We start from the raw sequence: 25,503 nt of genomic DNA, 5'->3' as shown, positions 1-25,503 counted from the left end.
ATAAAAAGAGTAATTCAGAAGTAATCTTGAATTTCTATGTTACTACGTGGGAAACTGTTGCTCCTTATATGTATTTTTGTGGTTGAGATTTTCACTATCCATTTTGTATTGAGTTTGCCATATTTATTTTGTACTGAATAAAAATTTAAACAACTGAAATATTGACTCAGTACCCTTCTTCTCACAGTTTTTAATGTGGTAAATTTGTGGGTTGTCCACAAATGTCCACATGAGGGCCATGAGCACGTTGATGTTGAAAGTATAAAAAACCCTCGAGGTCCCTTTAAATTGTGTCGTGCTCAACTGTCTCGGCGAGCCACGTCATACAGGAAGACTAATCATGGCGGATGCTTGGGTTGCTGTGTTTGTAGTTTTAGTGCTTGTCACAGGATTTGTGTCCAGTTTCTTTGTAACACAGTTCGGTTTAATTTTTGCAGTCCTCCCGGTTATCGCAGTTGCGTGCGTATACCTGCAAACACGGAGGGCACGTAACAGTCACGCGAACCGTAATGTGTGCGTTCTGGTGTTGGGAGATATTGGACGCAGTCCGCGTATGCAGTATCACGCTATCTCCCTCAGCAAGCACGGATACAGCGTTTCCTTTGTCGGATATCTTGGTAAATTGTCAAGTCCTATTGTAGAAGCTAGTGTTAAAATGTGCACATGAATTGTCACCTCAGAAATAATTCGTCCGCTTCATTAGCGTGTAGCCTGCTATGAACTAGGGTGAGCCGCGAAGCCATTCAAAATTCCAGTGGGAGAATGCTGGCTGAACGATATATTACCTATGCTAGTATTAATAGATTATATTAAACAGTGTTTAAGTATGAGAGGTTTTCTTGCCATGGAGCATTTCTGGTGAAATATTCATACTCATGATATTAAGAAAGCACTTGCTGTCACGTGACTGTGAACTATGACAACCGTGCATTTTAAACCCTGTCCACTGACCTCATAATTGAGACAGTATTTTCAATTTCAGGTACCAAACCCCACCAGGATATTCTTGGAAATGAGAGAATAAAGATTATTCCAATTTCGGAATTGAAAGGGCTCACAGGTAAATTGAAAGTCCTTCACATGTGCTTTGACCTCCTGAAGAACTATGTTGAAGCCAAGAAAGAAGTTAAAATCCCTGCCTTGTCTGCTTCTTGTTGCAGCTGGTCCCAAGATCCTTAGATATATTACAAAGGTGATTTTACAATCACTGCAGCTTTTCTACGTGCTGCTGAAGATTGAAGCTCCGTCTTATGCTCTCATGCAGGTACTGCTGTTAGTTCATTAATAGTGTCTGAAAAATAATTACTCGAAATGGGGTGTGATTAAGTTCACCACTGTTTAAGGCACCTGCTGGAACTGAGCTTTTTTCCTTCTGTAGAATCCCCCCGGTTTGCCCGGCATCGCAGTGACGTGGTCAGTGTGCGTGCTGCGGGGGAGCAGCTTCATCATCGACTGGCACAATTACGGGTACACCATCATGGCGCTCACCCACGGAGAGAAGCACCCTATCGTCCAGGTCGCCAAGTGGTGGGTACCAACACGGCGTCGACGTCACCATCAGAGTCCCATCAGAGAATGCCAGAAAAGAAACCCGCTCTTTCTCACTGCTCTTCCTTCACCAGGTATGAGAGGTTCTATGGCCGCTTTTCGAGTCACAACCTGTGCGTCACCAATGCCATGAAAGACGACCTGAGGACGAACTGGGGAATTAGGTGAGTGCCGGAACAACATGGCACCTGGTGACTTTCACAGCAAACTTAAATTTTGTTGATTCATTTGCTGAATATTTTGTGATAGTTTGTCCTGTTTGATGTAGTTTAGGGTTTATTCAGCCTATTTTAATATGCTGTAAAGACGTGACCACCATGAAAACAGAGATACAACATTCATAGTTAATCATAATTAATAAGAAACACTATAGGTTTGAAACTGAAGCTTTGAATATGCAGTGGTGTATACATACACTCTGCTTATAGGAAATACTGATATCAGATTCGACCACATGTAATGATCAAAACACTGGGACAGAATCAGAATCTTTTTTCCCCATTTTTCACCCAATCTTGCGAATGCCAGTTTAGCTTTGTCTCACTGAAGCAACCTGTACACTCAGCTGAGATCACAGGTTGAGGCAAATCCTCCTGTACACAAACAACGGTACGACTACTTTTTACACTACAAGTCCCACAACGCGCTTAAGTGATGTGGGCACCAATCCGATCATAGGAACTACTCCACTGACATCCTCCAAAAGGTGCCAACAGCAGCGTAACAAAAGGACCCTGGCTAACCCAATAAATGTTGCATTTTGCTCCTTTATGTGTAACTCGATTGCAATTATAATAATGCAATGCAGTATGCAGACCCTGGTAGCTCTTTTCTTTCTGTCGTCTTATTGAGGAAGGCAAAATGCAGAGAATTAGGCCCAGATTTAGTGTAACACGAGCACATTTGCACTAAATCTAAAAAAGCTACTGTTTATTTTTGCAGGGCAACAACATTGTATGACAAGCCCCCCTTGCTATTTAAGGAGGCCCCCCTGGACATCCAGCACAGTTTATTCATGAAAATGAAAAAAGTACATCCTCCATTTCAGCCACGGTAAGTCATTATTCTTCACAGTCACATCAGATTTACACTTACATTTACAAGCGACTTACATAGGTTACATAGGTTACAGTTCAGTACAGTTGTGCCAGATTCATTTTGGGAATTTGAATTAAGACAGGATTCCACTGATTTAAATTTGAGCAAATTTAGTACGTACTGAGCACCTGTGTGTCACTAAAATGTGTAACTGGAACCTGAAATTAATTAACAAATCTGCTTCATTGCAATGGATTGTTTCCTCAACAATATTGCTGTATGGTCCGTTGCTAAGTGAGATGGTCCCTTTGATTTTACACAAAGATATGTAATTTGTGGTTGTTAAAAAGATTACAGGTTAATTTTAGTGCCATCGCATCCCCTTGTTGGTTTATGGAAAAGCAGACAGGGTTGATCTGCATCTTGCTTTATTTTCAGGATTTTTGTAGGGGAATGAGTAGTTGTACAGGGACTGTTCAGATTGCTAGGTCAGAATGGAAAACAGCACAATGAATTAATCCCAGATTTATATCTTTCATTTTCGTTTGGATCGGATTTCGGCATCCACTCTTTAACAATGACTCATTCAGGTTTTATGTTCATTGTCACAAAATAGATGCAGACGCCAGCATTCAAAAGCTCTGCTTAGTTTTTATGTTACTGACTTAAAATTGCATGAAGGCAGTTCTGAAATCGAAAGCCTTTCGTTACATTAACAGTGTGACTTTTACTGAGGTGAAATGTATTATTCGTATATTTAGCTAGATTTTTTAACTGAGGCAATTCAGATAGCTCATGCAAGGGTACTCCTTGTGTTTCCAAGTCCATTTCCCCAGCCAGTACATCACAGAGTGCAGCATTGCTTTTGCTCTCTCCTGCCGAAGAGCCAAACTAAAGTGAGGACAGATTCAGGGTCCAAAAGGGGCAGGAGATATAGTTCCCCTGACAGAGGGGTGACAGTGTTGTCACCGCTGCATACCCACACAGGGGCGAGTCCCACACAGAGGACGTGGAGTGGACGGCCTTCACAAAGCGTGACTGCACCACGGGTGCCATAACCCTCGTCGAAGGACGCCCTGCCTTGTTGCTAAGCAGCACCAGCTGGACAGGTCAGCGCTGCCACTTTCTCCAGACACAGGCCTGGTTGAACTGAACCATGTATGTACCGGATACCAGAGAATATCAGCTCTGGTAAATGTAATCAGTCAGGTCAGAGCAGGCTGCACAGTGACCACACAGCACAACTCACACAAACTGATGGCCATCTCCCCCCTGTTAATCTCCCTCTGAGATCTGTTTATCTATTCACTGAGTTAATTATTTATACATTTATTTAATTGCCACATCGTGTGCAGTATTAAATATAAATGTTGACATATTTAATGGACTGTACCAAAGTCAGCCAACAGATGACTTTCATCAGCTCTCCCCAGGCGAAACACAAAAGAATATAACATAATGAAGCAATCCTGAGTACTACGGTTGACATTATCAATGTGCTGCCAGGAATGAACTGGCAAATATTGTTTCCAAACTGCTTTGAGGAAATATTTACCTTTAACTGTTCAGGATTTTTGTCTGTCTTTTTGTTTTTGTCTTACAGAGGATGAGGATTTTTCCATTCTGCTGAAGGCACTTGAGGGTAAAGATCATTCAAGTTTCTATCATAACAAAAACAACATGGTTCACTTGAACTCAGACCTGCATGACAATAACTCAGTAACTTTGTATGGATGGATCTCAGCACAGTTGGCTGTGTTTTACTTTTCTGTTTCACTGTGTTTTACAAGTGTTTTTAATAGTTATTCAGGCCTAGGTGAAGAATTAAAGACGTTTTGTTTAGTGTCTCTCATGTACAGCCATCTGTGTTTGGTGCGTCTTTTGACCAGGTTCTCTTTACAGATTACGAACGGTTTGTAGAGGGTGGGGCCACCCTGCCATCACTGGTCTGTGTAATCACAGGTAAGCCAACAAGGTTAAATGCTGAGGTTTGTGTTTTTGCTGACAACTGAAAAACCGCAGTCATTAGCGCTCAACAACAAGCACCTTATAAGTGACCACTGAAGACTAAAATGCACAACTTGGATCATGTTAAAAGAGGCATAAATCCAACAATCGACACTAATCCAAAACTGTGACAACTAAACTCTCATCAGCCAGTGATATTTGTCAGGAAATTGGTTCATCTTTCTGGGTTGTATGTGGTTGTAGGCAAAGGTCCACAGAAAGAGTACTACAGAAAACTGATCGACAGATTGAGCTTCAAACACATACAGATCTGCACGCCCTGGTTGGAAGCTGAGGACTACCCAGTCTTGCTTGGTAGGTGTTTGCTGCTTACACATTCTCACATTCTTACACATCAGCTGTGCTGGTGACCTGTGGGAACCAATTAAAATTAAATGGGCTCTAGTGACATCCAATGAGTCTTGTTCACACTAGACCCACCACCATGCCAGTGCTCTCATTCCTCATATCCATAGTCATAAGACATTGTATTTATGAGCAACAAAGAGGAACATTTCAGGTCAAAGGATCAAGAAGTCATGAAGTATTCAGATCAGGACAGAAAAATGGAGCATTGGATTGTGAAAGGAGACTGCTCTGGACATCCAGGTTCAATCTCAAGCCACTCTTTTTGAAGGAGGCATATGTTTGAACCTTGTTGTGTTGGCAAATCCATTTGGGACAATTAAAAACAAGAATCAGTAAAACCTAAAAAACTGGAGTAATTACATATGTGTAGAGGCAAGGAGCTTTTTTAGGAGGGGTAGCAGGCACGGCTACTGTGGGTCTGTGTGTATCTGATGAACTGATTAATCACAGCCACCTTCATAGTGAGGTAAATCAATCAATCCCATTTTAGATTGAGGTACTTCATTTTGTTCTATGTAAACTCATTTTCCTGGGAACAAATACTCCACCTGTTAGAAATGGTACGTCCTCTTCATGCTCTGAATTACTCCCCAGGTTCGGCCGATCTCGGGGTCTGCTTGCACAAGTCCTCCAGTGGCCTTGACCTGCCCATGAAGGTGGTGGACATGTTCGGCTGCTGCCTGCCAGTCTGTGCCATACATTTCCAATGGTGAGCTTTGGTGCATGATGAAGCTAGGCCTCTATTGTGCTTCTCGTACACCCATTTTAACCGAAGTTGCATTAAGAATTGAAATTTAATCTGTGTGCTCCTCAGAGATTTTTTCAATTATTTCAATTCCAAACTGGCTTTCATTAGCATGGTCCACTTGACATTACGATGCGGTCAAACTGCACACATACCCTTCCTGGAATGCGTTCATTCTTTTGACATGGTCTCTTTCTCAGTTTGCACGAGCTGGTGAAACATGAGGAGAACGGGCTGATATTCAAGGATTCCCAGGAGCTGGCTGAACAACTGGAGGTAGGGGACCGAGGCTCATTATCAGTAACCAAAATATTTCTTGTACAGGCGAGGTCAGGATTCACACAGGAGGTGTAAGATAACTATATTTGATTTCAGAATGCCAGTTCCAGGAGCACCCTGTAGCCTTTAGTTGTGCTCTCCGAGTAATGCAAATCAGAGGAAAACAGAGGAATAAGAAAAAAGACTCAGGGAAAGTTTTTGATTGCATGTACCAAGTTTTTACAGATCAGCGTTTCACACGCCACTGAATTTATGTGAGAAAGGTGCATCCAAATAACCACTTTCTGAGATGCACTGCTGAGTTCTTACTGCCTTTATACATAAAACTTCTGAAACTGAAGTGCCAGTCAGACATGTGTAGTAAAGGTAAACCACAGGTAATTTTTTTCACAACACAGTTGTATGCGGTTTTTCACCATTGTTTGTGCAGGTCTAACACTGTTATTGTGGATTACAGAGGACTTGCAGTTTAAGTACGTGCATGTATGTTCCGCATGTGTCACAGCCATGAGGTTGGGGGAGAGCCCCTACACCTGCCCTAACCCGCTGTTCTCATGTCCGTTCCCTGTACTGTTCCCCCTGCAGATGCTGCTTTCAGACTTCCCCAGCTCAGAGGGCAGGATGGGTCATTTCAGGAAGAACCTGCGGTCCAGCGGCCAGCAGCGGTGGGACGAGAGCTGGGACCAGACCGTGCTCCCTCTCCTCGCCTCCAACGGCAACTGAACAAGGACCCCGAAACTGCAGGACGGTCAAGGCGGCGCTCGTTTCTGTCCGAGAGGAAGACGTATACACGCACGCGCGTCTCAATGGCCGAATGAACTCATCAGGAGTCTTGGCTGTTTTAAATGGCAATACTGCTGACCATCTCTGCCGGCTCCAAATCTCTGGACTGACCCTTGGCAGTCTCATGGTCAAACTGGCCAGGCCAATCTGCTGCTGGACTGAAAGTGCAGGTAGTGTGTGGGGAGGTCACACCTGAAAGGCACCTGGGAAATGAGAAAGTTAAAACCCAAGGAAGGCATTGGGTTGGATGTACCAGTGTTGAAAGGGATACTGGTTTAGCTTTTCCTTGGTAAGCTCCAGTAAGTCATATATGTAAAATGATAGAGGTAAACGGATAATTGGTTCCAGAGAACAGTCCCAGTTGTCCTTAACACTACCTGCAAGTTTGTATTCTTCCTTTCTTCCCATTCACTCACCCGCAGTACTGTTTCTGTACATTTCAGCAACACCAGAACTTGAAGGAAAACCCTGAATGTGTGTATACATTACACTTTTAGAGTACTAATGTAAAGACTTTATTATAAAGTATCATTTGCATAAATATTATGCCTTATAAAAACAGCTTTATCAGTTCTATGGAGGTGCTTCTGTTGTATGGGAAGACTGGGGTGATGGGACCTTTGAGGATCTGGTATCTGATCCCAGCATTTTCTGTAGATAAAAAGTGCGCATTTGTTACTCACTTGCCTCACGTGTCTCATGGCTCAAGTCCAAGAGAAAAAAACCTCAATCTATGCGGTTTTGTGCTTACTGAGCTCGCTCTTGAAGCAGCTGTAGGTTTCAGGATTTCGGATGGTTGAAGAAATGTATATGTCCGGATGGGTGCCCTGGACTGCACACCTCAAAAGCTTAGACAGCAGCCCCACCAGACAGCTGATAATAGCAGGGTCATACACCACATCTGTGCCAAAAGAAAGAGGAAATGGACCACCAGCTAACACAGAAAACTGTACGGTACAAACATTCTAAGATTACAAATGCATCTAGTAATATGCCTTGTGAATTAGGTCTGAGGATAACTTAAATGAGCACTGGCATGAGTTCAGCAGGCAATTATCACAGGCAAACAGTGCCCATGGGAGATGAAGTCCACAGTTGGTGGCTGTGGTGAATGTGGTGAATTACCTCTGGACTGCAAATCCCATCAGCACCTCTGTATATTGCTTCACTGCTATGGTCTACTGGACACACCTGCAGCAATGACCGTGTCAGCTCCAAGCTCCCGCAGCCGATCCTCCGTGACGGTTTCCCAGTCCAGTTCCCTGACGGTCACGGTCACATTGGGGTCATCTGCCACCACCAGACCATTGAGCTGCATGTTGCTATGCAACCGCTGCAGAACGCTGGGGTGGCAGTCGCTGAACACGTACCTCCTGGGGCTGCAGGACCTACAAATCGCCACACCCGTCAGCCCCACTCCACTGCCAAGCTCCAGCACAGTCCTGCAGGTGGAAAGACCACACACCATTTTAGAGACTCAGCAGGTCCTGAAGGGGACAGAGGGCTTGAACAGTGCCTGTGTGGTGTAACCAAAACAGTAGGCCAAACGTCCAAAGTTGACATGATCCATTGTCCACATTTCTGAAATAGTGTGATGCTTAATTTTCAGTGTAACCGTCATAGGTTTGCTCTGTGGGAACTGGGACTGTTAAATGGAAAATTTGTAGCGTACCTCACACATTATCATCTAAAGTTTGCATCTTACTAAAAGTTAAAATACATTTTAATTTATAGAAACAGACACATTTGAAAAATGAACAGCAAGTAGAGTTTACCGACATGCCTAGCACATAAGCAGGTCAAACCACTCATGTCAGAGGGCAAGAACTTCTCACAAACTCTACAACTTCTTTTCCTGTCACAAGAGCCTCAAGAAAGTAATCCTTCCAACACATGGATACCTGCCACTGAAGACCTGCAGATTGTCCAGTGCCCACTCTGCCAGGCAGAGAGCAGCTTCCCACGTCACCAGGCCCGTGGTACCCTCTGAGATGAGGGCCGTGCTCTCCGAAAGGCTGACAGCGTCCCCTGACGGCTACGGGGACAACAGCAGTCGTGTACACAATATTTTCACGGTATTAGCAGGATATAAGATGTGATATTTAAATTATTGTATTGATGTTGAAAGATGGAAGTATTGGTACCAGTAAGTAACTTTTGTAACACGTCGGTTCTTCCTCTACTCCCAGAATTTCCCCAAAAGCCTCGTACAGTTCGTCCAGTGGTTCTGACGTTGTGGCTTCGTGCTAAGGAGGAGAACACGTTTTGTATTTAAAATATAAGCTAAAAATGGCCGATCATAAGATGCTTACAAACATGGCTTATAAATCAATAACATAATGAAATCACAGCAAAGCACTCCAAATTATGAATGAGTACTAATGTATCTTACCCTTTTTATCAATTCGGAGAGGAAGAGTCGCCTATATTTGACGGACGGAGGAGTCTTTCTACATAGCGAATGACGGCACGTCTGTGAAACACAAGGTAAGGCGTTGAGAAGTTGAGCGATACAGGTGCTGAGCTGAGCATGATATGCAGTGAAATAATGTCCCTATGACAAGAAAACGTTACCTGTTGAAGAATTTCGAGGAGAATCTCGGGGGATTCATCATTCCGTAGTTCAATTTCAAGAGCCTGAGGCATACATAAAAGCCTGTGTTAACGACGTCCCCATGTTTAATCAAAATTTGCGAATTCAAAATTGCATATACATCAGCTCCAGGAGTTACAAGCTAAAATATACAATTTGACTGCCTGAACAGATACACTAGATGGCTACTTACAGACCATGGAAACGAAGACAAGCGACACATTGCGAAGAAGGAGGTCTGGAAAGCAAATATCATGTCTTTCTTATCTCTGACGCCCGTGCACTTGCTCTTTTCATTTTGATTATTTAAAATATAATTCATGGTATTACACAAATAATTCAGAAGCAAACATGTATATCTTTCGACTGCAATGTCTCGCACATCCAAAACACTGCACGTCCAGCGTGTGTTGTACTTCCGCTTCTGTCTCCCACAATTCACATCTTCTTGGGTCATCTTGGTAAATGTAGTTTTAATCTAAGCGTACACTGCCCCTGATATTTATTTCCACTCTACTATATGCTAATTCTATTACTAATTAACTATTTGGTTGTCCCACGTTCAAGCATCTTTGAATTGAATCAACCCAGTCCTAAGACTGTCAACCTTTTAAAGTGATAGAAAACCTAGAATTCTATGACATATCGGGGGATTAATGCACGGAGGTAGTGCAATTAGACGTTCTCTTGTGCTATCTGGTGTGTAAGTGTACAGATACACAGATCTGTTTTTATGCCACAAGCCGTAAGTCTGAAACGGCTTTCTTTGAATTGCAGCGGTGCACTGTTCAGTTAGCCACTGATAAAGCCCACTTTTTAGGGGCACGCCCACATTTTATCAGCTTTTGCTAATGACAGTCAAACATCACAAATAAATATGTTTGATACTGTGACTGAGGGATGTGCATTTGAAATTGTTAATGCGTATGCGTTATATAGCGCGTATGAAGGCTGTGTGTAGCTGTGTTTTCTTTTGCTTGTCGCAAAGCGTGCTGGTGAAATGACAAAACGTTATTTATCATGAAAACAGTGTGGTTATCTGGTCCCAAGAGCTGTTTTTGCCAGCCCGCTCTTTTATTGCAATGTCATTAAGAAGAGATAGCTCCCCAGAGTCTGCGTCTTCACACCACAGTATTATATCGATACAACAGTACAACTGAGGATACGGTGGGTGAGTTCTTCAGTTTTTAGCAATATAACAACTTTTTCCCTCTTCTTTCAGTGCGTTTTCATATACACAATGTAAAATCTGGCCTGTGTAAGTTGTATTTGACTATGTACCTGACATATTACAGAACAATGTGAAAAAGTGTTAATACAAACTAAATATCTCTTTTCTATGGAGCATGGTTGGATCTCAAAGGGTAAAGAGATGAATACGTGCTAACAACTGGTAATATTGTTGAATGTGCAAATATTATGAATGATTATGAAGCGTGCGTAACATCATCAAATCAGTATGGTGTTATGCCTGGTCTGAAAATAAAAGAATCGGCCTTTCCCACTTCGGAACCATTGTTTGTTTAGAAACGCAGGAACGCGGGAAAATGTAGCCATTGCACAAGGCAAGTCGGGGAGGTATCAATGACGAACCGCTAATGTATGCTGCTGCTAAAATGGCCTGTAAAGATGTCAATGATAAAGTCGGGTTGTTAGCTAGATTTATTACTGGGTTATTCGTTCACACTATTCTCTCGCTATTTAGAACGAAAGGGTTGTTTTAGTAATTTCACTACAAAGCAGGAAGTCGGAACTATGAAATGAGCAGCACAGTGGTAAGGTTAAAATATTTTTTAGAATAATATGCTTGTTGTGGAACATTTAGACAGATACTTTAAGTTAATAGTTGCTATATAGTTATCTAACCAGGAAACTGCCGTGACTGTACTTATTTTGAAAGTTTGCTCGTTTGAAAACACCAGCCCAGTTTTTCAGCCTATGACATGCAAGCTAGCTAACGAAGAAAATATGCTAAAGCCTATGAAAATCAGTCAGTAGCTCGTAGCAAGCTTCCTAGATTTTAGGTAGCCACAGATGGCCAATCTATGGTTATTAGCAGGCTAGCTAGCTAGCTATTAGGTAATGAATAGATTGTGTAGTTTTAAGTGGTTAGCTATATAAGGACTCTTAGAAAAAGAACTTATGAACGTACATTAAATAAGCCCTTGGTTGATCAACCTTATTTGTTCGTAGCACGCAAACTAAGTTAGATCAATCCATTTCAGTTTTGCCCCGGGCCTGTGGTTGCCATAGAAACGAATGTGGGATTCAATATCTGAAGGGCAAGAGGACAGTGGAGCCCAACGTGTTAGATTATTAGCAAGCAACATTCGTCACACCCGAAATGAACTAGATGGGTAGCCGTATGTTTTTACGGCATTAGACGGAGATAATGGCAAGTCTGTAATTTTGTCTCAAATGACAACCTTGGCTTATATCAAGATATGACAAGATAACCAAACTACCTTGATGGTTTGTTGAGCAACATAATTTGTGAGTGTAGTCGAGAAGACAGCTCGGTGGTATTAGGTAGATATCCGTTTCCCTAGAGCTCGTTCATATCACAAGTAAAAGTGCGAAATGCGTGTTCATGTTTAGGCTAAATGCAAGCGACTTATGTCGGGTCTTAACGACTTATTTTTAGAAAATAAGCGTGGTGGCAAGAGGGCGTTGTAATTAAAGAGTCTTCCGTGTTTGCCTTTTTAAAGGGCGAAATGGGAATATAGTCTATGTGTGCCTTGTGCTGGCATTTATTGTAGCAGTATTTCCCACAGTGGCACTATAGTACAAGTATGGCACTGATGGTTCAGTATTTATATGGTTACATGACTTTTTGTCAGTTGTTTTTAAGTCAGTCTGGATAAGAGCATCTGACATGAATAAATGCAAATGCAAATGTACCTTTCACAAAAGCACTATCAAATACAGTAGTGTGTTTGAGCAGGCGTATCAATTAACTGTGTGTTTTTCTGTGTATGATGTACATACAAAACGATTCCTCCTTTCCCCACAGGCTTACACTACAGTAGCCTCATTGTGATCAGCCACCAGGCGCCATGGTGCTGAAGATTTTCTTCCCGCGGTGCTGCAACTCGGCCGACAGTGGCCTCCTGGTGGGCCGCTGGCTCCCAGGGCAGGAGTCAGCCGTGGTGCTGGCTGTCATCCACTACCCCTTCATCCCGGGCCAGGTGAAGAGGTACCTGTGCGAGCTGCAGGCGCAGAGCCAGGTGGACCTGTCAGTGCTGGGGTCCTGGAGCATGCCCAAGAAGGGCCAGGAGGGCATGGAGAGCTTCCTGAAGGACCTGAGCACCATCTTCCCCCAGGACCGCTGGCTCCAGGTCAGCCGGGGGGCGGGCAGTCGGGGCTTCGCTTGCCAGTTGGTGGAGAGGGACGGAGGCTCCGCCCAGGATGGCGGAGACAGTGACAGGGTCATCTTCGTCCATTACGACCAGCGCAAGGTCATGCTCTCCCAACTCCACCCGCTTGAGGGCGGGGACAGCGCCAACGGCACTGCCGAGCCGTCGGAGCTGCGCCTGTTCTTCCAGACGGTGGCCCGCAGCCAGCCGCTCTTCGCCACTGACCAGTACGACGAGGGGCCCCTCAAAGTCACACACTGGCAGTCAGAGGGCAGGGAGGCCAGCATCATCGTGGAGCTCATGAAGCAGGCATCCGTACCGCTGTGCGCCCTGCTCACCTGGCTGCTCTCCCTGTGGACGCGCCTGTGCCGCATCAGGTGAGAGGCCCCCTGTCGAGTGGGCACGCCCTAACACTGCTCACCCCACCACTTATCCTTATCCAGCAATAAACAAATAGTCAATTTGTCATTTGAATATAAAATGTCTAAACTCTTATGCAGAGAGCAGCCCAGTTTTCCCCATAAGGAATTGTGTCTGATTAAATAGAGAATCTCTTAAGTGGGCGCCTCCTGTCTTCCACAGCCTGTTCAACCTGTGGCCAGTGCGTTTCGTGACCAGCAAGCTCTCCACCTGTGTCCAGCTGAGTTACAGGACGGACCATCTCCGGACAGTCAGCTCCACGAAAAAAGCCTCAGACCACATGGGGTTCATGAGGTGCGTGGGGTCAGGTTGGGACGTCCTGGATGGGAACCCACAAGTTAAATATTCAGGGAGGGTTCTCGCACCTATGGGAACCTTTGTTTACATTGCTGCCGAGCAAACATGAGTCGATGTCACACTTTCAAAATCAGGACCTTATGCTTCAGTAAGGATGTTGCGTGTTATAGAGGTTGAGTAACTTCTGTTTATAAGTTGCCTTCTCCAACTGAGACGTGTGCTTCATGTTTGTATCCCGCAGGAAGGCCAACATCTTTGTGTCCTTCTTCGTGGATGTGGCTCTGGGGCTGCTCCTCATCTCCTGGCTGTACAGGGCCAACCGAATCAGTCGACTCGCAGAGATACTCATGCCGGCGGCTGACGTGAGTATTAGCCTGTATGCTGAGACAGCGGTGAGAATATATAAGCTTTGCAAATACCGGATATCATCAAGTTTATTTTGTGAGCAATGCCTTAATTTACTAGTTTCAAAATCGGAATGAGTTGAGTGAAGTTTCTGAAAGATTTGGAGGAAAGTTGGTGCATTGGTTGCCTGTGAGTCAAGGAAGAATTACATTGATTTCAGGGCTGCTAACAGCTTTTGAGGGTGGCAGAAGTGCACACTCCATTGAGTGCCACGCTAATGCCATATGAAATGTTAGCACAGATAACATATTTACATACTGTGTATTTATACTGTAAGACACTTACTGTATAAATTCAGGTCAAAACCCTTAATGAAACAACCTTCCTGTTGCTATTTACTGTGTCCTAATTACTCTAGTGCCTGAACATGACAGAATGTCTCAATCTTGTGTGTTGTAGCATGTTGCCAAAGAGCTCCAGGAGTTGCTGCAGTGGCTTATGGGAGCGCCGGCAGGTCTTAAGATGAACCGGGCTTTGGACCAGGTTCTTGGGCGGTTCTTCCTCTACCACATACATCTGTGGATCAGTGAGTAGTTTCTGTGTCACTGTCCCAGGCATATCACTTTGAAAAGGTCACCTAGCGCGCCTCCGGAACGGAACATGTTTTCGCGGAGACATTTAAATGCTTAAGTGCCTTGTAAAGGCCATCTGGTTTGTGCCTGTGTGTTGCATCCAACCAAATGAATTCTGTGGGTCTCATTTTCTAATTATTGCGCCTGGGAGATCAGTCTAAAAATTCCATACTCTGTTGATGAAATATTAAAAATATTAGAAATATACAGGGTGTACTGTAGTCATGGAGTAAATAAACATATTTTTTTTCCTTTAATAAAAGCAGCAGTCTATTCATAAAGTCACACACACATACCGCTAGCATCGCAACATGGACAGAGGCCTTATTTTAAAAGCCAGCTCTCCCTTGCTTGTTCTCCCATGCAGGCTACATCCACCTGATGTCCCCCTTCATTGAGAGGATCCTGTGGTATGTGGGTTTGTCCGCGTGCCTGGGGTTGACCTTTGCCCTCTCGGTGCTGTCTGACATCGTGGCTCTGCTCACCTTCCACATCTACTGCTTCTACGTGTACGGAGCCAGGTGAGCCTCCGTTTGGGCACAGTAGTCGTGTCCTCTCCTGTTATCCTAATCAGTTCTTCCTGTCGATAATTGTTGTCATGCTCGGTTGCTCCTTTTCCAGCTGTTCCTTTGCAAAAGCTCCCTGTAAACCCATGCACAGACTTGCTGTTTTTGGACTTGCCAGACCTCTTTTTTGCAGTTTACTCAATGTCGCTTTTCCTGTAATGTTTTGCTTTTGCCCGCAGAGGGCGTGCTTTGTCTTGAGATATCTCCCCTTTTCCGTGTCCACTTTTAAAGTATGTGCAATGGCACGTGTGTGATAACGGGTGGATTGTTCATTTGTGGCTTTGGTGTCTGAATTGCTTGGAATTGAGCAAAGCCTGAATGGTTTGATGTCAGATTCAATGGCCCATGCCTGTAGTGCCCATGTTGTACCAAAGTGTGTCCTCAACATTCAGAAATGTGACCCAGACCAATCCCACAAATGCTCCAGATCAGTGCTCAGTCTCGTTTGGTTTATGGTTGTGCGTATGCTTTTTGGGTTCTTGCTGCTCTTAATTACTAACCCCGTAAGTATTTTGTAAACTATATAACATGTTATAAAGTAATGTTATGACATGTTCAACATGGTATGTGACAGGAAATGTTTCACTGCTGTGTATTTTGGGAGGATTCATTAGTGTAATCATATACAACTAACTGTATACAATAAGTTATGGGGAATTGTAACAAAATCCAGTGTATGCACCACCTTCTCAGAATGGAGTTTGACACCACTGTTGATTAGGAACTCTTTCTAATAATAAATTATAGCACACTCTGTGAACCCAAGCTAGTTAGTTCCCATTGTGAAGAGCCACAGCTGGTTTTTCAGCTCTCTTTACATTACTAACACACATAACTGGGGAGGGAAGCTTAATCATTTTGATCATGGCAGTGCTTGGTTGAGATTCGTTTCAGACTAGAACAAAAGTCCGCAGACACTGAGGCCCTTCAGGACCAGGGTAGAGTAGTCTTGTAGACAGTGCAGCCCTCCAGGACCAGGGTAGAGTAGCTCTGTAGACAGTGCAGCCCTCCAGGACCAGGGTAGAGTAGCCCTGGGTTTGTCTCCTGCCAACATTTGAAAGGAGGGATCTGTGTCAGCCAGCTGATCAGTAGTTGCTGTGCTAATGTGACCTGCTTTAGGGGCATGCTTTGTGGAGATAAAGAGCGACCATTTAATTACGGGGAACCTTTCAGTCTACAGTTAACATCAGGAACCTCACAGACAATAGCCTGCAGTCAAATGACTTAGCTCCAGGGTAGGAACAGACAGATAACAGCCATTGTTTCCATACTGTATGGTGCTTGAGGTACAGGGTGACCTTTTACCTGTTTGGATGCAGTTTTTCAAAAACATAACAGTCAGGTGAATATAAACTTCCGCTGTGTTGCTCATCTCACTACGTGAATATTTACAGTCATGTCTTTTGGGAGCAATTTCTCAGTAAATTGAGATAACATCTGACTGGTATATTCAGTTGACACAGGAGTTTATCAATAAGATTTACCTATCGATCTTAAATTTCAAAACAAAATCTTGCATCTGCCGAGTGACCCCAGCATAGATCTTTTGTAGTTAATTTATTTACTTGCATTCTCAAGATGGTATTGCTTTATACATAAGAAAGTGCCATGTTATTTATTTGTTTATCTATTTGTTGTTGTATTTATAGTTACAGATTGAGGTTAATCTCTTGCTTGTGGGATCAATGAAACCAGCAGTCTGTCTGGGTATTTAGAATCATATTATGTAACATGAAATAAAAAAACGGACATTTTAATATGCATCATATATTGCCGAATAGAGAGGTGCATTTCAATTCTCTGCTGAAATGTTTTATTGCCCCAAGCATTGCATATTCCAGGAACCCAGGATATTTGAGGATTATTCACTTCTTTGTAAATCCGTTCAGCTTTCATTTTGTTATCTGTCGTTTTATGCCAGGTTCTTCAGGTTTCCATCACGAATATCATAAACATTTACAAGAAATCCTGAAATGGCCCCTGCTCTGTCCATTAACAAGCGCCTCGCCACTGGTTCGAGTAATCGATTAGTGGCCTTAACTACTCAGTCAACTAATCGGTTCGTCGATTAGTCAGTTTCATCCCTGCTGGCTGGACTTCAGCTTTTGTAAGGGGATTCAGTTTGCCTGCCATGCTCTCCCGCAGGCTGTACTGCCTGAAGATCTACGGGCTATCCTCCCTCTGGCGCCTATTTCGCGGCAAGAAGTGGAACGTCCTCCGGCAGCGCGTGGACTCCTGCTCCTACGACCTGGACCAGGTAAAGCTCACCTGTCCCAGTGGGCCTCTCTGCAACGGTCAAAACACCAGGCTTGTGGCCAGTCAGTGCGCGTAAGCATGGCGCTTTAACCCTGCTTTGCCTGCTAAATATGGCACCGTATAAATGGACAGGGTGTTGGTTGTGGCAGACTGACAGGATAAGGGCATCCACTGAGCCAGAAGATTGCGTGTCATGCTGTAAAAATAAGATGTAGCAAAACGTTGACCAGAGCTGACACGTACCAAAACGTCCAGCAAAGATGAGCAAGGTCGTTCGTCTACGGTTCGGAAATGGCAAAACCCAAAAACTGGACTGCCTGAATAAGCATGGTGTCAGAGAGCGACATTCTGCTTTGGTTGTATGCGCTGTCCCTCGATCACAGAGATTGCTTGTCTTGCAGCTGTTCATTGGAACATTGCTCTTCACCATCCTGCTGTTCCTGTTGCCCACAACGGCGCTGTATTACCTTGTCTTTACTCTGGTAAGTCCGTTTCGGTCACACTGGAGATGTCAGCAGCAGAGTAGAGGGGATCTGGAGAGTAAGCCACTGAGATACCCCAAACAGAGTGATGGACTGATGGCTCCATGTGTGCTTGCCTGAGGTGCAGACCGTGCAGGTGGAAACAGGCTGTGCTTACCCAGCGTCATGTTTGGAAGCCATTTTACCCTTTCCCTGTTTCCCTCTTTATTGATTGTTATGTAATACCAGACAAAGAGGCACATAGTAGCATGCTGAAAGCAAATAAGGGTTTTCACCTTGCAAGCAAAAGTTTCTATGCTGTGGTGCTTTTGTTTGGTAAAATGTAAAATTTGGTCCTTCCACATTCATCCATCAAGTACATGTAGCATACTGTTCAGCAAACAGCACATGAATTTACTTTCTGTGTTCATGGTTTTAAATGAATTAATTAGCAAAAGAAAGAGTGATTGGAATGGGTTTTAAAAATTGTTGGAAGAGTGAGGCTTCATGAATCCCATAATATGGGTGGAGCTATGAGACACTGTCAGTCACTGGCCTGTGAATTAATGAAATGATTTGCCCTATAATATTTAAATCATTGAGAGATTTCATGCACTTGTAGGGGTTGGTGAAGCTCTGCTGTCCTGCGGGTCCTCTAATGAACCGCTCCAGCCCCGCTGACCACTGTGTTTCTGTGGTTCTCTAGCTCCGCCTGGTGGCAGTCCTGTTCCAGGGGGTGATTCACCTCAGTGTGGACTTCATCAACTCCTTCCCCCTGTTCGCCATGGGCCTGCGGCTGTGCCGGCCCTACAGACTGGCAGGTAAGCGATGTTCACAGAACACTGCCACAACACCTCGTTACTTGTTGGCTATGACTCCTGATCTCTTCAGACTTTACAGACAGGGGATTGGTTCAGAAGCTATTATTGATGTCCTCAGTTTTATTTTATTAAGAATCAGTGCAGTAATTACAGTACAAAATTGACAGTAATTTCCTCATTGCAAGTAAACACAAGCTTGCGATCTGAGTTTTGTCCTCACTCTGGCTGTGTTCACCTTCCTAAGCAGGGCTAGTATTTAAATGTTTTCTAGTCCCAGGGCCTGTCCACACTAACACCTGTCTCACCCCTTCTTTCCCCCCTGCAGAGGGTGTCAAATTCAGGGTCCTAAGTGAGGAACCGGGCAAACCCCTGCACCTGATGATGGAGGTACGGTCCGCAGTCCGCCAGCACCATACCATGACACAGTGACAATCATAACCTGCTTCAGTGTGCCCTTATAGGACAGGAGAGTCACCACAGTTTCCCATGTCACATCCTGTAGCTAATTTGTCTGCCCTGTAGGACATTTTTAACAATAATGAATGAAGGGTGTTCCAGAATGTGGTGAATCACGTAGTGTAGTATTGCGGGTTGGATGTGTAACTATATCACATTATTCATTTAGCAGGAAACAGGGTTTGTCTTGCGGTTTCCGGTTGACAGCATGTTGACATGTTGACATGTTGACTGGCTGTGTATTTGCTGAGGCGGTTCACCTTAAGAACCTTGGTGAAGCATACATGTGGGAACGGAAATCCCCCCAGTTGCAATTTGTTCACCTTAAACACAACCCCAGAGTAGAGGCATTTGTAACAAAGGGAATGTAACACCATGTTGACTTGACTCTCACTCTTGGTCTCTCTGTTCCTCTTCCTCTGTCTGTCTGTCTTCTGTATTTCTGTTTCTCCCTATCTGTGACTCTCATCTTCCCTTTCTCTCTCTCTCTGTGATACTCTTCCTCTGTGATAACCTCCCTCTTTTTCTGTCTCTCTCCCTCCTACTGTGTTTTTTTCTGTCTCTCCTTATCCCCCCCTCTCTGTTTTTTTCTCTGTCTCTCTCTCTCTCTCTCTCTGTTCCCAGATTAACCCTCTGAAGTACAGCTCAGTGCTGCAGTGGTACAGGACTCCCACCTACAGCTGCTACCCAAAGGACTCCTGGGTCGCCCTGTGCAAGAAGCTGTTTGTGGGGGAGCTCATCTATCCCTGGAAGCGCAAGGGCACCAAGATAGACTGAGCCCTCTGGCCAGCAGACAGGGGGCACCAGACAAGCACAGACAAGCCAAACAAACACTAGGGCGGCTAACAATGAAGGAGAGGTCAAGGGTCATTATTGTGAGTGTGTGTGTGGGTGTGGGATGGGGGCTAAGCTTGCTTGCTTTTTTAGTATTAATATATGGAGCTGTCTGTAGCACTGTGGGGGAAAAGCTGGCAGAGGACCTCACATAGATTGGAGGCCACTTGCATGGTTCAGGACCTCCTAGTGCAATGAGAATATCTTTCTCATCAGGCATTTGTAGTACAAGATTGCACTGTTTCAAGAAAACACACTGTCCTTTTTGCCCTCGTGATCTGGAACTATATATGCCATGGTTATATTAAAGTATGTAATCCAAAAAAGGACTGCATATTTTAATATGTCTTCATATACAGAGTATATGACATACATGAAAATGGCAATAACTGATATTTTTTCAAATGTGTCTCCTGTATTTGGGCACATGTTTGAAGTATGTTCCTCAAATTTTTGGATTTCATATTTGAACATTGATTATTGATAAAAGTAGGTTTAAATTGTATTGATCTTTAAATAATTAGCATTAACAGAGAGGAATGCTACTGAAATGTCTTACATTTTATTTTCCTTTGTCTAGGGAGATTTTTAATATAGTTGATCAAACAGGGCATTTAAAGTTTTAGTTGACATGGTTAGTATTTATTTGTGTCATAGGTGCGTTTCTAGTATTTTTCTACGACTAGGGAAGTTTTTTTTTCAGTTCAATAAATTCACCGAATCTTTTTGTGCCAAAGCAACGTCGTTAATTAATGTGCTCTATCATGAATCAGCCCTCGCTCCAGTCAGCTGGCCTGAAAAAGATGACAGTCCCTAGCTTGGCTCCATCTTAGCCAGACAGCAGTCTAACATTCCAAAATGGCATCATGTACCTGACTGAGTGTGTCCTGGGAGAGCCTCCAGAACGGGGTGATCGATGCAGTGGCAGAATGCCTCAGTGCAGTAAAACACTTGTATAAATCCTCACCGTGGCTGTTCTAGGAACAGTGTGTACTTTTGATTGATTGTGTGATCAATCCCCCTTTTGCTTGAAAGCCGGCATTTGAGCCTCACGTGTCATTGATTTCCGTCATTGTAAGTCCACCTCTCGGGAAATCAGTTGCGACCAATTAACTTTAACCGAAATGATGTCAGTTTGCCATCGGTGTTTGTGTATGTGTGTCTGATTATGTTTCGTGTCAAAGGAGAGGAAAGGAAATTCATGTTTTGTATGATGTAAGCATTCTCTTGTGCAGAGCAGTAGTAATGAGTTCATTAGCTGATGTTTGTGACTGCAAGACCTTGATGGGCTGTATGTATGAAATGGTGCGCTTAAGATGTACGAAACACTGGACCCTCTCTCTCGTTTTACCTTCTTAACGTGGAATTAATTAATAAAATTAAATTAATTTGTTTGCCATCATGCCTTGCTGCTTTTCCATTATTTTTCCATGGTGATTTAATAAAATTCCTTGTGATGCAAAAGTCTTTTGTAGTTACTCAACAAAAAGCTGTGGGACTTAATATTCTGAATCCTCTCTTCTTTTTTTTGAGTAGCTTTTTCCACGTGTGTTTCAAAGATTACATTGACTAAGTGGAGCACCAATACACAAAGATATCAATGGCTGTCAAAATTTCTAACCTGCACTGAAATAATTTTGTGGGACCAGTGCTTTGGTTAATAATACTCCACTGCGCGCTGTGTGGTTTAATGAAATTGAGCATGTGTCAGGGTGATTTTGGCCACATGGGTTTGAGCGAGAAGCTGGATTAAAATGAGACGTGTTGGGCAGAGCGGCCGTCTGTGGGGAGCGTGAACCAGCCAGAGAAGAGGTGCAGTGATGGATGGGATGCCACAGGAGGGACACGCTGAGGTCGAGTCGGACCGAGATGCGCGCCTGTGAACAAAGCACACGGGAGAGCAAGTGCGGATTCACACTTTTTCATTTCAATTTCCTTTTTATAAAATGAAATATACGTTACTGTGTAACACAATGAAAAAACATGAGAAGCTAAAATCAGATGCGTAACACATCAAGGTAAAAATCATTCAGTGGGCACATGCTTAAAGAACTGTAAATCACTTCAAGTTTTAGATACTACAGTTTAAGGTGAATTGTAAGCATTATATTTATTTATGAGTTTTATATTGAAAGTGCTGTGTGTTTTGGCCAGGTAGTTTCTGATGCCCTATTGGAAATGTCCACAACCTCATACTCTGGTGGTGGTGTAAATATTGCCAGCTGGTCGCATGCGTCATTGGAAAGGCAAAACAGCCTGTATTTATACATGGCTGTGTTTTCACACCATGTCCTATTTCAGTGCATGCAAAAGCAGAAAGCCTGAGCTGGACCGTGTACTGGCTGGCCCCCCACCCCCTGAGGCTGGGGAGACAGCTTGACTGCCATCTTCCCACCACCTGCATGTACCAGCATCCCCTAGACTAAGTCCAGTGCAAACACTGAAACTGAAACCGCCCCCCCCTCCCATTTACAACACACAACATGGGGAAACAACCGCAAACTGTGCTGTATTTACACGCCAAAAGGACACACGCATAATATGATCTTGTTAACATTGTGCAAGCAACGGAGATGGAGACAGGACAATTTAGGGTGCCTAAGGCACTGTAGTCACGCCAGGTTGATGCTGTTCAGTTGAGCAGATGTGAGCCTGGAATTCAGTATGGTGGTCAGGTTTAGCATCATAACATTTCGTATTCCTCCCAGAGTTCATTAGACATTACACTGAATTCTGCCACTTCTTGCAGTGTCTTGACCAGTAATTTTGTGTTCTGTATTATTACACACATGGATGAAAGGTTCAGTGAAATATGAATATGTAGACAGGAATTAGGTTTCCCCATTTTATAAGAAGTGGAGGGGTCTCAAATTTTAGAGACCAATTGAAAAATGTGTGTCATGATACAAATCCAGTGTGGGCTGTGTAGTCGTGGTTGTGTCAGTAGCAGCCACAGTAATCCTGCTTTGCTACAATTTCTGTCATTCACTGGAGCACCCCTGCGTGTGCCTTTTTATAGCTACACACAGAACTCTCATCTGGGCCCAGATGTCCCTTTGTCGTCACAAGCTATCTGACTGATCTAATCTGAATGGGCGGACACAAAGAAAAACCATGCCCAATTTGCATTTTAATCTGTTATGGGGGGAGATTCCCTCTCCCAGCATCTCCCTCAAGCGCCTGTTATTTCATCGGGAAAAAAACCCTCATACAGTAATCATGGACTCAGCAACTTGACAAACTGATAGAAGCTCACCAAGCCCCTGGAGGCCTACCAACACATGGGCTCGATTTCTGAATAATACATTTTCACGTGAGCATCCCCCTTCTATATGAAGGTGACCGTAATGGAGAAGTTCTCATATATGCAGTAAGGTGTGTGTCACATTTGGTGTATACTATGTATTAAATTTTTTTAGAATGGACTTATGTTTTTTACTTGACCAACTGTTGTTGAGAGTGAGGGAACGAATGGGCGAATGGTCTCCGCTTTCTGATGGAAACGACGGAACAGACAATTGTTCTTTTTTTTATGTCATTCTTCAGATGCCAGTCTTCTGAACCAGTTTTTTTTTTTTGTCATAATGCCACTTCTACACTGGTGGTAAACACAAACGCATTCCTAACTTATTTAACAAACAGCGAATTGACTTAGCATATTGAAGGCTGACTATTAACAAACATAATCTAGTTTAAACGCAAAAGAGCAAGTATTATTTGCGTATTCACTCACTGGAATCTGGTAATCTCCAGGAAATTAAAGCATTGTACATGTTCTCCTCGTTCAATGCATATAATTATCAGTGTGGTGCGCAAATGTATGTCCGTGAAGAAGTGAGAGAAAAATAAGATGTGCGTCATAGTCATCGTCAGGTAAAACAGGTTTGACACGGAGTCACACCCCAGCCCACTGTATACAAAATTCAACCTGCACAGTCATCAAAATACGTTTCGTTACGGCAGCTAGAGCATGCCACACATTTACAACAAAACATTCTCTCATAGGCAAGTTATGTTTCAACATGCACATCAGTTTTGATACCAAGCTTATTATTTTTTAAATATTCCAACAGGTAGTTAGAAGTTAACTACCATTACCTAATTCACGGGGTGACGTGATGATTTCAGACACTTACAGTTGAGAGCGGCAACTGATAATATTTTGCTCTGATAAAAAAAAACAGATGCAGCTAGGCTACATAGAGTGTTGGTTTCAGAAAAATACATGTTTATGTGTCACTGGCCCTCCAATTCCGCTCAGATATGACGACTGGATAAAACCAAAATCATGTGTCGGGACCCCTATTTCGAACGAGAGGAAAATGCAGGCGCACTTTATTTACCTTATCGCGAGTGTGGTCGACTAATAAAAATGCTACAGAAGCTCTCCAGGAAAATTCCCCGATGCCACCTGGGAATTCATTGTAAGATGCTATCTACAGCCAGTTTCTGCGGTGAAAAAGAAATCAATGAATTCTCCACTCTACGATCTGTCTGCTAGAGGAATGTGGAACTTCTTAACACACAGTCTCCTTGACAAGGAATGTTGCTCCATCTTCTACTGGCTGATAGGAATTTGATGTTTCCCCGGCGGTTTCGCACATGGCAGGCATCTGGTCCATTAAGAGACTGAAGGGGCAGTCTTTCCTCTTTACTTAACGTTACGTTGGCTCCCATGGTAATAATCTTTCATCGCTAATGGTCGATTTCCGCTCTTGGTATTTAGACCACGTTTACCCACTATCACCTTCATAAAGTTTTAGACAACACAGAGTCCTTGCTACATCTCTTTTATACAGTCATGTAGTGCCGACTTAGTGTCAGCAATTATTCATTCTCCTTTTTCTCAACAGTACTGTGGCGTCTTCAATACAACTTCACTAGCTGCATGCGGTGACATTTCATTTGAAAAAATTAATTTTTAACCAATCATGGGTTGGAAATAACCAACTAACCAATGGAAAGCGGAAGGGGCGGGGTTTATAGAGGGGGTGGTTACAGTGAGTACGCAGTGTCTGACAGATGTGCCTGAATATGGTTAACGAGAAGGACGCAGACGCAAGCAATAGTATGTTACTTGCCAGGTAGCGTGTGTATTTTGGCCGGATGGTTCGGTTCAGCTTTCATTTGACATCAGTGGCTCCTTCGCAGTGTTTTCTATCAAAAGACGTCGCCAGCTTTTCAGTTCCTGATCTTCGTTAGCTAGCTGTATACTTTAGCTAAATAGCTAACGTTAGCTACGTGCGGAGGAGTTGGTGAGCTTTGTCGCTCAGAGTACAGAGGGCCCAGATTCGCACCTCAAACAAAGTAGGGGTGCAGACCATGTTTTGACTGCTTTTCGAAGAAGAAGCAGCAACATCAGATCCAGTCTTCACATGGGGGAATTGACGGTAAGTAGCGAGTCGTTTGTTAAGTAACCGCCAGTTAAGGGCAGCAAGCTGTGTATTCGAAGTAAGCAACTAGCCAGTCGGCGAGCTAATGTCAGCTAGCTAGCCACTCAGTCGCTACGAAGGTTCCTTCTTATGTAGCTAACGTGAGTCTATCATTGACTTGTTTGTTAGCTAGCAAACCAGTTAGCCGGATTAACTGTTATTGTTGCCATTAACAAGGTTTGCGAGCTAATTGCAGCAAGTCATACGTTCCTCTCCACCTAGCCTGGTATAAACATTTTCACGGCTGTTTATGGTTGTAATGCAT

General features: G+C 43.6%; 3 protein-coding genes across 3 annotated transcripts; 2 read left to right on the top strand and 1 right to left on the bottom strand.

Annotated features, from left to right (window-relative positions):
* The first annotated feature begins 340 nt into the window (after positions 1-340).
* On the top strand, positions 341-7,218 carry alg1 (ALG1 chitobiosyldiphosphodolichol beta-mannosyltransferase). The gene is made up of 13 exons (XM_036553243.1): positions 341-617; positions 983-1,060; positions 1,161-1,264; positions 1,379-1,527; positions 1,623-1,712; positions 2,491-2,601; positions 3,574-3,695; positions 4,190-4,228; positions 4,489-4,548; positions 4,798-4,908; positions 5,557-5,671; positions 5,908-5,983; positions 6,572-7,218. The coding sequence occupies exons 1-13, from the start codon at positions 341-343 to the stop codon at positions 6,707-6,709; spliced, it is 1,470 nt and encodes a 489-aa protein (XP_036409136.1). The 3' UTR covers positions 6,710-7,218.
* Positions 7,219-7,319: 101 nt separating this feature from the next.
* On the bottom strand, positions 7,320-9,754 carry eef2kmt (eukaryotic elongation factor 2 lysine methyltransferase). Its single transcript, XM_036553515.1, has 8 exons — positions 9,556-9,754; positions 9,344-9,406; positions 9,162-9,242; positions 8,914-9,015; positions 8,671-8,804; positions 7,961-8,211; positions 7,521-7,670; positions 7,320-7,420 (listed from the first exon to the last, which is right to left on the bottom strand). Exons 1-8 carry the CDS (start codon positions 9,682-9,684, stop codon positions 7,320-7,322), a joined length of 1,011 nt encoding a protein of 336 aa, XP_036409408.1. The 5' UTR covers positions 9,685-9,754.
* A 1,196-nt stretch (positions 9,755-10,950) lies between these two features.
* Positions 10,951-20,081, top strand: pigq (phosphatidylinositol glycan anchor biosynthesis, class Q). Its single transcript, XM_036553232.1, has 11 exons — positions 10,951-11,137; positions 12,376-13,095; positions 13,301-13,432; positions 13,677-13,797; positions 14,240-14,366; positions 14,780-14,933; positions 17,124-17,235; positions 17,636-17,716; positions 18,402-18,516; positions 18,842-18,903; positions 19,597-20,081. The coding sequence occupies exons 2-11, from the start codon at positions 12,419-12,421 to the stop codon at positions 19,747-19,749; spliced, it is 1,734 nt and encodes a 577-aa protein (XP_036409125.1). The 5' UTR covers positions 10,951-11,137; positions 12,376-12,418; the 3' UTR covers positions 19,750-20,081.
* Positions 20,082-25,503: the final 5,422 nt, after the last annotated feature.

This window comes from Megalops cyprinoides, chromosome 19 (assembly GCF_013368585.1).
Source record: "Megalops cyprinoides isolate fMegCyp1 chromosome 19, fMegCyp1.pri, whole genome shotgun sequence".
Classification (NCBI taxonomy): Eukaryota; Metazoa; Chordata; class Actinopteri; order Elopiformes; family Megalopidae; genus Megalops; species Megalops cyprinoides.
This window is presented reverse-complemented; position numbering and strand designations above follow the sequence as displayed.

Coding starts and splice junctions, on each gene's coding strand:
- alg1 (XM_036553243.1), top strand. CDS start 341: ATGGCGGATGCTTGGGTTGCTGTGTTTGTAGTTTTAGTGCTTGTCACA. Junction 1,061..1,160: donor GGAATTGAAAGGGCTCACAG/GTAAATTGAAAG, acceptor TTCTTGTTGCAG/CTGGTCCCAAGATCCTTAGA. Junction 5,672..5,907: donor TGTGCCATACATTTCCAATG/GTGAGCTTTGGT, acceptor TCTCTTTCTCAG/TTTGCACGAGCTGGTGAAAC.
- eef2kmt (XM_036553515.1), bottom strand. CDS start 9,684: ATGAATTATATTTTAAATAATCAAAATGAAAAGAGCAAGTGCACGGGC. Junction 9,407..9,555: donor TGTCTTCGTTTCCATGGTCT/GTAAGTAGCCAT, acceptor TGTATGCCTCAG/GCTCTTGAAATTGAACTACG. Junction 8,212..8,670: donor CTGCAGGTCTTCAGTGGCAG/GTATCCATGTGT, acceptor TTCCACCTGCAG/GACTGTGCTGGAGCTTGGCA.
- pigq (XM_036553232.1), top strand. CDS start 12,419: ATGGTGCTGAAGATTTTCTTCCCGCGGTGCTGCAACTCGGCCGACAGT. Junction 13,096..13,300: donor ACGCGCCTGTGCCGCATCAG/GTGAGAGGCCCC, acceptor TGTCTTCCACAG/CCTGTTCAACCTGTGGCCAG. Junction 18,904..19,596: donor CCCTGCACCTGATGATGGAG/GTACGGTCCGCA, acceptor CTCTGTTCCCAG/ATTAACCCTCTGAAGTACAG.